This window comes from Lissotriton helveticus, unplaced genomic scaffold (genome assembly GCF_964261635.1).
Source record: "Lissotriton helveticus unplaced genomic scaffold, aLisHel1.1 SCAFFOLD_586, whole genome shotgun sequence".
NCBI lineage: Eukaryota > Metazoa > Chordata > Amphibia > Caudata > Salamandridae > Lissotriton > Lissotriton helveticus.
This window is the reverse complement of record NW_027611895.1, coordinates 473822-490200: the sequence shown is the minus strand read 5'-3', so window position 1 is coordinate 490200 and position 16379 is coordinate 473822. Positions and strand designations below refer to the sequence as shown.

The following is a 16379-nucleotide window of genomic DNA, read 5'->3' as shown; positions in this document are numbered from 1 at the left end:
CCCCGCCTCCAGCCGTTCTGGCACCCCAAGGACCCGTATGTTGCTTCGGCGGGCCCTTCCCTCTGCATCCTCAGCCCTTCGCTCCAGAGCCTGTGTCGCAGCTGTGAGGTGCGTGACTGTCTTTTTGAGAGTGGCCACCTCACCCTGCAGCTTCGCAATATTCCCCTCGGCATCAGTGACCTTATCAGCAACCTTACGAAGGTCAGTGCGCAGCAGGTTGATGTCTATGGAGACCGTCTCGATCTGCCTCTCTAGTGCAGGATGTGAGCCCTGTATGGCTTTCAACAAATCCGCCCGTGTTGGCTCCCCAGGATCTCCCACTCCCTCATCCTGGCCTGATTGGCGCGTAATCCGTTGGGAGGGCAGCCGCTGCGTAGTATATGGGGTGATGGTGTTGGGCTGCGTGACACGCGACATTCTGTCTTTACGCATGGCCAGTGCCAAGAGCGCTCACCAGCCACTCGGGGTGCCCCCTCAGGTTGTAACAGCACTGGGCACCCTCAGATCTGAAGTCCCAGGCGACACCCAGTCAATGGGTACAGGGATGCAGTGACGTAGGGCGACCCCCCCCAGGCACAAAGCGTCGACACCGCGTGAAATGGGTCAAGATCCAGGCCCCATCAGCCTCAGTCCGGTGAAGTGGACCCACACCACACACCAGTCCCCTTCGGTGCGCCGCCCCCCGGAACAGGCAAGTCAGTGTGGAGGGGGGATCAGGATATGGAACGCCACTCACCGGAGCGCCCTCCGGGCCCCCAATCCTCTCCCAGCAGGGCGTATATGGCCGCAGAGCAGCTCCACTCCCAGGGGTCTCAGACCCTCTCCAGCAGTCGGATCGGCGTGTTTGGACCTTCCAATGGCCGCCAGCCGCCAGCAGGGGAAAGTCGCCGCAACGGGGCAGGCCAGAGGACCACGAGCCAAGCCACCTCCGTCACGCACAGCCTCCGTCCTTCCGCCGGGCACCCAAAGGACTGGGTCGCTAGGGCCGACAGGGTCTCCTCACTGTCACTGCAGGCGTCTCCCACAGCCTCCACCTACTCCGCGATGCGGCGCCGGCGAGAAAGGCCTTCCGGTGCGGCCACCTCCGCGGGTGCCGGCCGATATGGCACTCCCGTGGCAGCAACCAGCAGGCTCTAGGGTCCGCCACAGCAGCCGTAGATGGCAGCAGGCTCCGGCACGGGTATGAAGGCGCCGGGCCCTCCGGGAGCCACAGGGGATTGGGTCCGCTCCACCTCAGTCACTCCCGCCTAGGCCTCAGACCCCGGCCTCTTGTAGTTAGAGGCCCGGGGCTCACCCACATCAGCTTGCGGTTCGGCTGTGCGCCCCGGCTTTCACCACCGCCACTCACAGGGGGGGTCACCAGTGGGAGGGGATCCTCCGACCACCGCCGCAACCGGTTCCGAGCACTTACAGGATATATAAGCAGGATTTATGGGTTCTCAGGCCGGGAGCTAGCGGAGCTCACGTCCTGCCGGCCATGCTGCTTGGCCACGCCCGTTTGTTCCCCTAGTTAGTAAAAAAAAAAAAAAACAGCATAAGTCTTGGCTGCTTCTGCTGCACCCAGAGTCTTATGCGTCTTTGCAGTCTAATTTTTCTGTCTGGAAAGAAATTGTGTCCTGATTTTCTGCACCCAGTAAGTCCAGGTGCAGAAAAACCTAACAACTGATAATCAGGTGGAATAAAATGAACACATGAAAGTACGGCTTAATTTCATTGCCCTTGATTCATACTCTGGACCATAGTTGAGGGATAGGTCTAGGCATAGTCCTCGCAGCACACAATAGATTTGCTTGAGGCAGAGGCCAGAGCTCAAAAGTCAGAATACCAGATACAAGTAGGTGGTACCTCAGTGCAGGGGAAAATGCCTGTTGTCCGTGGAGGGGTCATTCCCTCCATTTTTTTTTAAATATCTGTTTGGTGCCAGTCCATATGACTTTAATTGCTGCCTTTGAGATTCTGTATTACAACTCCATGTATCCTTTGTGAGTTAATAAAATGTTGAAAATTCTACAAATCCTCACTCCTACATCCAAGTACTCTCAACAGCTCAACATTTTCAAAATTTTGCATTGATTTGGCTTGTAAAGTATATTTTTGGAAATGTACATGTATTAACTATTTCATTTTCATACTATAGATGATTGAAATTACGGACAAAGAAAGCAAGATTTAGCACAAGGCAACTGAAAGTCGGTGCCATAAGAAGGATTACTTTGAAAATCTGAAGGACATCCAGCATTCTTCCAAAAATCTAGGTGTGGAAAGTACTATACCTGTAAGTGAAGTCTCTAATTTTGCATTTCATTAACCCAGAGCAAAGCCATATCTGTGCACACAGCATCAGAAATAATGTAGAAAGACCGCTTCAGCATCCTCATCTGAAATATTATCAGAAAGACAAATTGCCTCAGCATGGCAGAATAACATTCATCTAAGGCATCATGTAATTCTAGAGAGGAAGCACACACTGCATAAAAGAAAGTTACAACTAAAGGTTTCTTCTGGATACTATCAAAGAAAAGACGCTGAAAGAAGACTCCGAAGTTGACACGTTAACAACCAAAAGATTGGGAAATCACCTTTGTTCAACAACCGTTTTTAACCAGTTATGCAAGTTTGAGACTATCTGCCTCTGGATAGGACACCACGATCCACACTGCTCACTCTTGCGAAAACCTTAAAAATTCACCACTTTATTGTGTTAATGACCATCTCAGATTGTTTCCTTTTTTTGTGTACTGTTCTGTAATTATATGTAAATCGCCTCGACATTATCTGTTGTGCAGGAGTGAGATGTACAACTGTTAAGTATAAAAATGGATTAAAGGAGCACCGTTGCGCTATAGCTACTGTAAATAAATCCTCGTCTTCAGAACTATAAACCTTAACCTCACACCTAACATCGCATGGGTAAAAGGAACTGATGTTCTGCGACTAATGATCCACAATAGTACTGTGCACGTTCTAACGCCCAGTTACTGCCATTACATCAGTGCAAAAAGGTACTTATCAGTTTAATCATTAAATATCAGACTAACACCTTATTACTGCATTGCTAAGAACCTATACAAATAGATTTGAGAAAAACTTCAGTCACAAAATAAGTTGCTGCCGGAGAGGCTATTACCTAAAGACTATTATCTGTTAGAAAAATGTCAACAGATGTTACAGGGCTGCTTCCAGACATATTTTGCTCAATTCAAGTGTTAAGAAGATTATACACAATTTCTTTTAGAGATAAATGCTGAACATTTTCTAAACAAGCCCAACTCTAAAATCAGGTTCACTCTTACCGTGGCATATAGGCAAGAGAAAACTAAACATAGAGATACTAACTCTAGGAATCCACCTTATAAAAACACGGACTGTGAGAACAAATTCAGTGTTCAAACCCGCCTCGTTCGAGGCAAAATAACCAAAGTTGGGGAAAAAAGTGATCTGTGCCAAAAAAGATACAGCCATTAATCTTATCTCACAGAATTTGACAGAATGCACACTGGGGAAAACCACTCTCAGTGCAAAGTATGCCAAAAAAGTTTCAGGCGTAAATCTTATCTCACTGAGCATATGAGAATCCACACTGGGGAAAACCACTCTCCCTGCAAAGTATGCCAAAAAAGTTTCAGCCGTAAATCTAAACTCACTGAACATATGAGAATCCACACTGGGGAAAAACCTTATCAGTGCTCTGAATGCCAGAATTGTTTCAGTGACAAAGACAGTCTCACTCGGCATAGAAAAACCCACATTCGTGATAAACCTTATCAGTGCACTGATTGCCAAAAATGTTTCATTGACAAAAACAGTCTCATTCAGCATAGAAGAACCCACATTAGGGATAAACCTTATCAGTGCTCAGAATGCCAGAAATGTTTCAGTTACAAAAGTAGACTCGCTGAACATGCAAGAATCCACTCTGGGGAAAACCCTTATCAGTGCTCTGAATGCCCAAAACATTTCCACCGTAAATCACTTCTAACTGCACATTTGAGATTCCACACTGGGGAAAAAACTTATCAGTGCTCTGAATGCCAGGAAAGGTTTTGTAGCAAACAAAGTCTTTCTCGACATGCAATAACCCATTCTGTGGAACAACCTTATCAGTGCTCTGAATGCCAGAAATGTTTCAGTATAAAAAGTAGTCTCACACAGCATACAAAGATCCATGCTTGGGGAAAACGTTATCAGTGCTCTGAATGCCAGAAATGTTTCAGTCAAAAAGGCTGTCTCACTCGGCATACAAGAACCCACACTGGGGAAAAAGCTTATCAGTGCTCTGAATGCCAGAAATGTTTCAGTCAAAAAGGCTGTCTCACTCGGCATACAAGAACCCACACTGGGGAAAAACCTTATCAGTGCTCTGAATGCCAGAAATGTTTCAGTGAAAAAGGCTGTCTCACGCTGCATATAAAAACCCATACTGGGGAAAAACCTTATCAGTGCTCTGAATGCCAGAAATATTTCCGAGACAAAAGAAGTCTTTCTCGACATACAATAACCCACACTGGGGATAAACCTTATCAGTGCTCTGAATGCCAGAAATGTTTCAGTTACAAAAGTAGACTCACTGAACATGCAAGAATCCACTCTGGGGAAAACCCTTATCAGTGCTCTGAATGCCCAAAACATTTCCACCGTAAATCACTTCTAGCTGCACATTTGAGATTCCACACTGGGGGAAAACCTTATCAGTGCTCTGAATGCCAGAAAACGTTGTGTAGCAAACAAAGTCTTTCTCGACATGCAATAACCCATTCTGTGGAACAACCTTATCAGTGCTCTGAATGCCAGAAATGTTTCAGTACAAAAAGTAGTCTCACACAGCATACAAAGATCCACGCTTGGGTAAAACGTTATCAGTGCTCTGAATGCCAGAAATGTTTCAGTCAAAAAGGCTGTCTCACTCGGCATACAAGAACCCACACTGGGGAAAAAGCTTATCAGTGCTCTGAATGCCAGAAATGTTTCAGTCAAAAAGGCTGTCTCATGCTGCATATAAAAACCCACACTGGGGATAAACCTTATCAGTGCTCTGAATGCCAGAAATATTTCCGAGACAAAAGAAGTCTTTCTCGACATACAATAACCCACACTGGGGATAAACCTTATCAGTGCTCTGAATGCCAGAAATGTTTCAGTTACAAAATCAGTCTCAATCAGCATATAAGAGCCCACACTGGGGATAAACCTTATCAGTGCCCTGAATGCCAGAAATGTTTCAGTTACAAAAGCAGACTCACTGAACATGCAAGAATCCACTCTGGAGAAAACCCTTATCAGTGCTCTGAATGCCCAAAACATTTCCACCGTAAATCACTTCTAACTGCACATTTGAGATTCCACACTGGGGAAAAACCTAATCAGTGCTCTGAATGCCAGAAAACGTTGGGTAGCAAACAAAGTCTTTCTCGACATGCAATAACCCATTCTGTGGAACAACCTTATCAGTGCTCTGAAGGCCAGAAATGTTTCAGTATAAAAAGTAGTCTCACACAGCATACAAAGATCCACGCTTGGGTAAAACGCTATCAGTGCTCTGAATGCCAGAAATGTTTCAGTCAAAAAGGCTGTCTCACTCGGCATACAAGAACCCACACTGGGGAAAAAGCTTATCAGTGCTCTGAATGCCAGAAATGTTTCAGTCAAAAAGGCTGTCTCACGCTGCATATAAAAACCCACACTGGGGAAAAATCTTATCAGTGCTCTGAATGCCAGAAATATTTCCGAGACAAAAGAAGTCTTTCTCGACATACAATAACCCACACTGGGGAAAAACCCTATCCATGCTCTGAATGTCAGAAATGTTTCAGAGACAAAATCAGTCTCACTCAGCATATAAGAACCCACACTGGGGAAAAACCTTATCAGTGCTCTGAATGCTCAAAAGATTTCAAACTTAAATCACTTCTAACTGCACATGTCAGATTCCACACTAGGGTAAAACGTTATCGGTGCTCTGAATGCCAGAAATGTTTCAGTGTAAAAAGCAGTTTCATTCAGCATACAAGAACCCACACTGGGGAAAAACCTTATCAGTGCTCTGAATGCCACATATGTTTCAGTACAAAAAACAGTCTCATTTATCATATAAGAACCCACACTGGGGAAAAACCTTATCAGTGCTCTGAATGCCAGAAATGTTTCATTGAAAAAAGCCGTCTCACTCATCATATAAGAACCCACACTGGGGAAAAACCTTATCAGTGCTCTGAATGTCACAAATGTTTCAGTGAAAGAAGGACTCTCGCTCAGCATGTAAGAATCCACACTGGGGAAAAACCTTATCAGTGCTCCGATTGTAAAAAATGTTTCATCCGTAAATCTCATCTCACTGAACATGTGAGAATCCACACTATATAAATAAATGATCAGTGCTCTAAAATTTCAGAAAAGATTCAGAGGTAGAGATGGTTACAAGCACCATAAGAAAACACACCATCAAAATAATTCAGTGCTCCGAATGCCAGAAAAGCATCAATTTTAAACTCAATCTCACTCTACATGAGCAGACGCACACAGGGAAAAAACATTACCAATGCTGTGAATGCCAGAAATTCCTATTTGATAGGCACAGCCTCACTAACCATAGGCGACTCCATACTGATGAAAAACCTTATGAGTGCTCTGAATGCCAGAAAAGCTGCAGAGAAAAAAAACGCTATTTCACGGTGGACGTGGTGGTGGTGGTTGATGTGGTGGTGGAGGTGATGACTTTCTCAATTTCCCAAAATGTATGGACCTTAGATTATTTAAAGGAGAGTATGTCACCTGCCTGTTTTATTTTAAACGTATCTAATATCAGTGTTTGTTGTATTTTTCTTTTCCTTTTGATAGGAGGGAAAGGTGGCCGCTCCTTTCCTTACCTCATAATACACCCTCTAAGGTGAAGAAGTCTTGCTTCTTTCAGAAAATCAAACGGGCCAGTGACAAGACCAACGGGTGCCTTTAATAGGACAAAAACACCTCCAAACACCTCCAAGGGAAAACACCCCCAAAGCACACCTCAGTACTGAATCCGTTGGTACTGCTGGTAACTTATTAAATAAATTAATTAATTAATCGATTGATTAATATCCGGGTTCCGGGTAGGGCTTTCTGTAGTCTAGGCATGCAGAGTAATTCAGGAGTCGAGGGGTGCTTCAACAGGGTCAAAGTCTATTGTCACTTTCCCCTTTGCATAATTTCTCAGATTTTGTATTACAGACTTGTTACAGACTTCAATGGCTCAGCGACTTACGGACCGATCAACCTTAACTACTCGCCACATGCCACACACCTCTTGCCACTCGTCACTCACCACTCACTGTTCATTGCTTGTTCGTTGCTATTCATCGCTGAAAAGAGTACAAGGGAGAATGCTGGCAATCGTTCAGGAGCAAGAGCAGGATCCAGAGCCAGTCCCACTACAGACGGCAAATGTAGGCACTTCCCTCTACTCCTCGGCTCAGCTCTGCTCTGCTCAATGCTTAGTAAATACGTAAAATCAGGCGGCAGGCCAAGGCTCCTCTGTGCCCTCTGTTCTTCTCCGTTCTCCTCTGTGCCCTGCTGCAGCCGCCGCACCAGCAGCACCGCAGGTCAAAGCTTCTTTGACCCCTGCAGCGGCCGCCGCACGAGCAGCACTAGCAGCGCCTTAGCACCGCGGTGCTGGCAGCGGCCATTCCTGCCCCCACAGCAGATCTGTAGAACTTAAAGCGCCCTCATAACAGGACGCGGGTGAAGCGGGAGAAACCTTCGGGAGTGGGAACCGGTCGCAAAACAAACCCGGGCAGAGATCCCAGGCTCTGCTCCGCTTGTTCGTCAACTCCTCTTCGGCTCGGCTTGGCCCCTCGCCTCTACTCGATACGCTCTGCACTCAATGCCGAATCACAGACCGACAACGACTGTGAACACCAACAGAGGGAAGAATTGTGTGTTTCCCCCAGTTAGTAAAAAAAATAGCATAAGTCTTGGCTGCTTCTGCTGCACCCAGCGTCTTATGCATCTTTGCAGTCTAATTCTTCTGTCTGGAAAAAAATTGTGTCCTGGTCCAGATGCAGAAAAACCTAACAACTGATAATCAGGTGGAATAAAATGAAAACATGAAAGTACGCCTTAATTTCATTGCCCTTGATTCACACTCTGGACCATAGTTGAGGGATAGGTCTAGGCATAGTCCTCGCAGCACACAATAGATTTGCGTGCGGCAGAGGCCAGAGCTCAAAAGTCAGGATGCCAGATACAAGTAGGTGGTAACTCAGGGCAGGCGAAATGCCTGTTGTCCGTGGACGAGTAATTCCCATCCCAGAAATCTACATTACAAATTAATTAATAGTATATATATTTTTTTATCTGTTTGGTGCCAGTCCATATGACTTTCATATCTGCCTTTGGGATTCTATGTTGCAACTCCATAGGGTACATGTTTCCTTTCTGAGCTTAATAAAATGTTGAAAATTCTACAAATCCTCACTCCTACATCCAAGTACTCTCATGCTACCATTCTGCACTCTGCTCTGTCTGAAAAACAGCTCAGCATATTCAAAATTCTGCATTGATTTGGCTTGTAAATTATATTTTTGGAAATGTACATGTATTAACTATTTAATTTTAATACTATAGGTGATTGAAATTACGGACGAAGAAAGCAAGATTTAGCACTAAGCAACTGAATGTCAGTGCCATAAGAAGGATTATTTTGAAAAACTGAAGAACATCCAGCATTCTACGTTTAAACAATTTCCAAAAATCGAAGTGTGGCGAGGAAAGTACTATACCTGTAAGTGAAGTCTTTAATTTGCATTTCATTAACCCAGAGCAAAGCCATATCTGTGCACACAGCATCAGAAATAATGTAGAAAGACCGCTTCAGCATCCTCATCTGAAATATTATCAGAAAGACAAATTGCCTCAGCATGACAGAATAACGTTCATCTAAAGCATCATGTAATTTTAGAGAGGAAGCACACACTACATAAAAGAAAGTTACAACTAAAGGTTTCTTCTGGATACCATCAAAGAAAAGACGCTGAAAGAAGACTCCTAAGCTGACACGTTAACAACCAAAAGATTGGAAAATCACCTTTGTTCAACAACCGTTTTTAACCAGTTACGCAAGTTTGAGACTATCTGCCTCGGGATATAAAACACCTTGACCCACTCTGCTCTTTCTTGCGAAAACCTTAAAAATTCACCACTTTATTGTGTTAATGACTATCTCAGATTGTTTCCTTTTTATTGTGTACTGTTCTGTAATTCTATGTAAATCGCCTCAACATTATCTGTTGTGCAGGAGTGATATGTAAAACTGTTAAATATAAAAATGGATTAAAGGAGCACTGTTGCGCTATATCTAATGTAAATAAATCCTCATCCTCAGAACTACAAACCTTAAACTTACCCCAAACATAGAAAGGGTAGAAGGAACTGATGTTCTGCGACTAATGATCCACAATAGTACTCTGCACGTTCTAAAGCCCTCAGTTACTGCCATTACACCAGTGCAAAAAGGTACTTATCAGTTTAATCATTAAATATCAGACTAACACCTTATTACTGCATTGCTAAGAACCTATACAAATAGATTTGAGAAAAACTTCAGTCACAAATTAAGTTGCTGCCGGAGAGGCTATTACCTAAAGACTATTATATGTTAGAAAGATTTCAACAGGTGTTACAGGACTGCTTCCCGACATTTTTTGCTCAATTCAAGTGTTGAGAAGATTACACACAATTTCTTTTAGAGATAAGTGCTGAGCATTATCTAAACAAGCCCGACTCTAAAATTGAGGCAAAATAACCGAAGTTAGGGAAAAAAGTTACCTGTGCCCAAAAAGATACAGCCATAAATCATATCTCACAGAATTTGACAGAATGCACACAGGGGAAAACCACTTTCAGTGCAAAGTATGCCAAAAAAGTTTCAGGCGTAAATCTTATCTCACTGAGCATATGAGAATCCACACTGGGGAAAAACCTTTTCAGTGCTCTGAATGCCAGAAAAGCTTTAGAGTCAAAGCGAGTCTATATCAACATGCATTAACCCACTCTGTGGAAAAACATTATCAGTGCTCTGAATGCCCAAAACATTTCAAACTTAAATCACTTCTAACTGCACATGTGAGATTCCACACTGGGGAAAAACCTTATCAGTGCTCTGAATGCCAGAAATGTTTCAGTGACAAAAAAAGACTCACTAAACATACAAGGACCCACACTTGGGTAAAACGTTATCAGTGCACTGAATGCGACACATGTTTCAGTGAAAAAAGCAGTCTCACTCAGCATATAAGAACCCACACTGGGGAAAAACCTTATCAGTGCTCTGAATGCCACAAATGTTTCCGTCAAAAAAGCAATCTCACTGAGCATATAAAAATCCACACTGGGGAAAAACCTTATCAGTGCTCTGAATGCCTGATATGTGTCAGGCAAAAAAGGGATCTCACTCAGCATATAAGAATCCACACTGGGGAAAAACCTTATCAGTGCTTTGAATGCCACAAATGTTTCAGTCAAAAAAGCCATCTCACTGTGCATATAAGAATCCACACTGGGGAAAAACCTTATCAGTGCTCCGAATGCCAGATATGTTTCAGTATAAAAAGCAGTCTCACTCAGCATATAAGAATCCACACTGGGGAAAAACCTTATCAGTGCTCCGAATGCCAGATATGTTTCAGTGTAAAAAGCCATCTCACTCAGCATATAAGAACCCACACTGGGGAAAAACCTTATCAGTGCTCCGAATGCCAAAAATGTTTCATACAAAAATCTAATCTCACTGATCATGTGAAAATCCACACTCGAGAATTTTTTTTATCAGTGTTCTAAATGTCAGAAAAGATTCAGAGGTAGAGATGGTTACAAGTGCCATAAGAAAACACACCATCAAAATAATCAGTTCTCCGAATGCCAGAAAAGCATACATTTTAAACTCAATCTCACTCTACATGAGCAGACGCACACAGGGAAAAAACATTACCAATTTCTGGGAATGCCAGAAATTCCTATTTGATAGGCACAGCCTCACTAAATATAAGCGACTCCATACTGATGAAAAACCTTATGAGTGCTCTGAATGCCAGAAAAGCTGCAGAGAAAAACGCTATCTCACCATGAGAAACTCCACACTGGAGAAAATCCTTATGCCATAAAAGGTTGAATCTGAAAGACAGAGTTATGCTTCATGAGAGATCCCACTCTGGGGAAAAACCTCATGAGTGCTTGAAATGCAAGCAATGTTTTGGGTACAAATTACTTCTCACTTGACATGAGCGAACTCACACGGGGGAAAAAAGCCTTATGTGTGTCCTGAATGTCAGATAAGGTTTAGTCTCGAATACAATGTCATTTCACATGAGAGAATTCACACTGGACTAAAGCCATATACAGGAGGGGAAAGCCAGAAACGTTATACTCAGAAAGGAGATATCACTAAACATGAGAAATGCATCCACATCAGGTGAAAAGTAAGGCGTATCTTGAGTTGCAGAAAAGCTTCTAACAACCTGACTTTACATGAGAGAGCACATATTGTAGTTGCAATAGAATTCATCAAGAAACTCTTGCAGGATAACTTAGGCTGCCCGCATGCAACCTCCAAAGAAATTTCAGGCCTGGAAAAATCTTTCATTGCAACAGAATCCACAATTTGAGTATCTGAAAGTTACAAAACTCTCAAGGTCTTTACTTGACACAGAGAAGTGTTAGTGCTGGCAAAAATCAACTAATTGCCCAAAGGTTTCTACTCACCCTTGTTTCTTAACATATGCCTTATATCTATTTTTTCATGATAAGATTAAGCTTATGCAGAGTTCCTCAGTGAGGAACTCCGCAAAGTGACAAAAAAACTCTGGCGGTCTACGCGGAGTTCCGCAAGCAGCGGAGTGCGTAAGGGTCATGCAGTGTGTGGTGATTTCATCCCATGTCGGAGGATCATTTGGCCCTTCTCTTCCAGGAAGTTATGGATCTCTTTGTCAAACGCGTCCCTGTGCCAGAAGTAGGTCGGTGTTGCTACTCCCACTACTTCTTGGTACCCAAGAAGGACAAAGGCCTGCATCCTATCTTAGTCCTCAGGGACATCAACCGCTTTCTCCGAAAGGAGAAGTTCAAGATGTTAACCTTGGCTCAGGTCTTGTCTGCCTTCGACCCTGGAGATTTGATGGTAGCGTTGGACTTGCAGGCCACTTGCTTTCACATCCCCGTCTTGCCTGCCCACCGGCATTACCTGCGGTTTACGGTAGGCCACACGCATTTACAGTTTACCACGCTACCCTTTGGCCTTACCAGCCCCCCCGGGTGTTCACGAAAGTGATGGCGGTGGTCGCAGCTCATCTGTGCAGATCAGGGGTTCCAGTCTTCCCCTATCTTAACGACTGGCTGTTGAAGGCGAGCTCGCCAAGGCTGTCGTCTCCCACCTCCAGACTACGACGGACTTCCTGCATTTGCTGGGCTTCACAGTTAACATGCTGAAGTCGCATCTGATTCCCTCCTATAAGCTCCTTTTCATCGGAGCGGTTCTGGACACAGCACAGTTTTGGGACTATCCTCCCTAGCAGCAATTCCAGGATATTCGGGCTATGATACCGATGTTTCAGCCTCCATCCCGGTGTTCGGTGAGAATGACGATGAGGCTGCTGGGCCTCATGGCCTCCTGCATCCTGCTGGTGCATCATGCCAGATGGCATATACGTGCTCTGCAGTGGGACCTGAAGTTCCAGTGGGCGCAGCACCAGGGGAATCTTTCCGATGACGTTCAGATTTCGGAGGGGACTGCATGTCAGTTGCAATGGTGGTTCACGAACCAGGATTGGGTCAACAGCAGATCCCTCTCCCTTCCCCAACCTGAGTTCACAGTAGTGACGGATGCGTCACTCCTGGGTTGGGGCAGCCACATGGGAATGTCGGAGATCAAAGACCTCTGGTCTCTGGCGGAGTCCAGGCACCACATCAACCCTCTGGAGCTCCGGGCGATTTGTCTTGCACTGAAGGCATTCCTTCTTTCTGTCAAAGGAAGAGTGGTTCAGGTGTCCACGGACAACACCACCGCCATGTGACACTGCAACAAACAGGGCAGGGTGGGGTCATGGTCCCTATGTCAAGAGGCTCTTCGCCTTTGGACATGGCTGGAACATCAGGGCATATCTCTGGTGAATCAACACCTAACAGGTTCACTGAACGCCAGGACGGACAAACTCAGCCGCCAGTGTATGATGGATCACAAATGGCATCTTCACTCGAAGGTGGTGCTAGGTCTCTTTCAGTAGTGGGGAGAGCCTTGATTCGATCTATTCGCCACCGAAGAGAACGCTCAATGTCAGCAGTTCTGCGTGTTAGAGTTTCCAAAGCGGCTCTCGCTCGGCGGCCCTTTTCATTGTGAGTGGAGTTGCGGCCTCCTGTACCACTTCTGCCAAGATTGCTGAAGAAGATCAAACGCGATCAGTTCCAAGTCTGGTACCCCGAGCTCTTGAGCATGGCCTTCGATCCTATTGTTAACAGATTTTCTGAAGTGCATTACTCATCTCTTTCCTCCTTCTCCTTTCGTAATGCCCTAGTGGGAGTTGACCTCACTTATCTTATGTGTGCTCCTTTGAGCGCCTCCATAATTATCCTCTTCGCCTCCTTAGAAGACTAGTTTTTTGCTTGCCATCACCTCTGCTTGCAGGATGAGTGAGCTTCAGGCTTATCTTCCAGACCTGCCTTTCTTGCTGTGCATCCGAACAAAGTAGTCCTCCGTGTAAGCCCTCTTTTCTGCCCAAAGTGATTGCCTCTTTCCACATAGGTCTGACCATCAGATGACCTACCTTCTTCCCACCTCTGCTGTGTTTTTCTCTGCCAGGTGCACAACATATAGACTGTTCCCACACTTTCTGTAGTATGCTTTGTTCTGGGCAGATAAACTCTAATCCCCACTCTACTTCTATCCTCGTGTTAGTGCAGCCCGATGTAAACTGTAATTGTAATGTATTTAGATTTACATAACACTTACTACCCCATACGAACTTTGAAGCGCTTTTTCGACGAGTAGCACACTACTCTAAGATCCAAAAATGATTAGTGGTGAATTAGTATAGGGAAATATAAAATGTATATGAGAGCTGGACATGTTGGTCTGTTAGTTGGGTTAAAAAAGATTGTGGGGGGATAGAAGAGGGAAGGTTTTGCATTTATATAGCGCTTGCTACCCCTGATGAAGTGTTGAAGTGCTTTTAGGCGAGTAGCATGCTACTCCAGATCCCAACAAGATGAATAGCCAGATCAATTATGGTGGGGAGGTTGTTTTATTGTATACACACAACTGTACAAAAATTAATAAAATTCCGTTGTAAAGTTGTATCCAAGAGGCAAGTATAGTCTCTGATAATAATGTATACAATACTGATAAGTTTTAAGTTGGCTTGCCATCAAGACTGATGCCCCGTAATGTTGATGCAAAGTCATCTGTGCTGGAGACTCTTGTTGAATTGTACCATCCACCTTGTAGGTACTGCTATTTGTATCAGGTCCACGTTGTAGGCAGACACAAACGCCAAAATTGTGCACTATTTATATTAAGCATAATAAGCATAATGTAAGTGAGCAGATGACAGTAAGCACTGTACCAGCTGTATTAGGTGCTTAGAAGTAGAGTGACATAGAGGGCAATAAACACTCACTAAATATTTTTTATTATTATTAACAGTCCTCATAAGACCATACAATTCAATACGATGTACAAATAGCCCATTGGGGAACAGTTCAGGCATCATCTGGAGATTACACATCTGAGAAACACAAGTGTCTTTCATGAATACAAATTGACTCCTCCTCCAAGGACTGCACTGTATTATTGACACGGGCGAAAAGGCAAACAAGCAGTCAAGAGGCGCATTGATTGTATACCCCCCACCTGACAGGATGGTGACAGACCCCAACCACCTGCAGGGGAAACGTGCCACCTCACTTAATAGCTGCCAGACGCTTTACTATGTAAGCAGACTGGTGGTTTACAACTGCGCCTACGTTGGGGCACCACATGTTTTTTCCTGCATAATCTGGTGTGCTCGCCCCTGTGTGGGATGATAGCACCCACTGAAAACTGCACAGTTGTGTAGTCTGGGACAGTGCACCTTCCATGTAATTCTGAACTGGGCCTTTAAATACGGTACTATTTTGTGTGCCTATTTAATTCAGGTATACAAAGAATGTGGTACTACTTGTATACTAGGGTAGGACAAGGAAGATTGAATTTCTATGGTGGCAGAAATGTTTTTGTCAAAGTGCTTTATGCCCTAAATTCTCTCCCGTACCCTGAACATAATGAGATTACGTAGAATACACCTCTGCGTGCCTAATGCTGCCATTTGTATTTCAAGACCAGTGATTAATGTGGCTTTATCAAGTTTAAAGCCATTAGGCGTTTCCGACCTGTCTGATACTTGCATATGGAAAAGATGGGTCATTTGGAACCTAAAGATAGATAAACATATTCATAGGTCCCAATTTAAGTCTGCATCTAATATAAAACTGTAAATTAGGAGAGGTCATAAGTCAGAAGTTAAAGGCAGCCGCTAATCGAGCTGCATTTGTACATAGGCCTTCCTATATTATGATATTTATTCCTGCTTAAGTCTTTAATTGTAATGAATACATTAATACAAAGGCATGAAGTCATCGTCGAGCTGTTTAGATAATCCACCTGTCTCGCCACTTCTTCCCCACTGCATCCTTAACCAGTGGCCTAGCCAGTGTGCCTTGGGCCCCAAGGCAAGAAAGGAAATGTGACCCCTGCCCTCTGTTTCTGTTTGGACTGTGGAAAACAGCAATAATCATTGTTCTGTGGGCCCCTCAGGCCTCTCTTTGAACTGTGACAAACAGCAGATATCAGAGTTCAGTGGATCTTTAAGGCATCTGGGAGCTGGTGCCACTGTACTTGCTGCTCCAATGGGAAGCCCTTAACAGCTTCTATTCTAGCCCCACTGTAGATCCGAAACAGCCAAGTACTGATCTGGCCATTTATGCAGGCATGCAGCCGCCTCTTCCTCTGAAGGGATTTAAGTTGCATGAAAGCAGCATGCGGGAAACAACCATTTTCTGAGGCAAAGTCAACCAACACCTCGTCTGTTCCAACCTGAATCCATTTAAAACCAGGGATGAAAAAACGGTTCATCGTCATCCCTTGCTTATCAGAAGAGTAAAATAGATTCATCTAACATTACAGTTTACCAGATAAAAAATTGTGATTCTGTTTACAAATTAAAACTGGCATGCATATAGAAAGGGGAGCCTTTGGCCAAAATAGCCATGTTCCCTACCCATACTTTTAACACATCTTATACAAAAAAATGTTAACTACATTGTCATCTGGAAATAGTCATTAGCGCCTACTCATAAGCAAATGACATTTAGAATTCTCTTTCACT

The 16379-nt window shown here is 44.2% G+C and overlaps 1 protein-coding gene across 1 annotated transcript; it reads left to right on the top strand.

Annotated features, from left to right (window-relative positions):
* The first annotated feature begins 598 nt into the window (after positions 1-598).
* On the top strand, positions 599-10809 carry LOC144807229 (uncharacterized). Its single transcript, XM_078673085.1, has 5 exons — positions 599-691; positions 4153-4558; positions 4895-5308; positions 5729-6305; positions 10230-10809. Exons 1-5 carry the CDS (start codon positions 599-601, stop codon positions 10807-10809), a joined length of 2070 nt encoding a protein of 689 aa, XP_078529211.1.
* Positions 10810-16379: the final 5570 nt, after the last annotated feature.

Excerpts from the sequence above, each read along its gene's own strand:
- LOC144807229 (XM_078673085.1), top strand. The coding sequence starts at position 599 with ATGGGTCAAGATCCAGGCCCCATCAGCCTCAGTCCGGTGAAGTGGACC. Across the intron at positions 692-4,152 it reads TGCGCCGCCCCCCGGAACAG|CATACAAAGATCCATGCTTG; the intron begins GCAAGTCAGTGT and ends AGTCTCACACAG. Across the intron at positions 4,559-4,894 it reads GAAATGTTTCAGTTACAAAA|GCTGTCTCACTCGGCATACA; the intron begins GTAGACTCACTG and ends TCAGTCAAAAAG.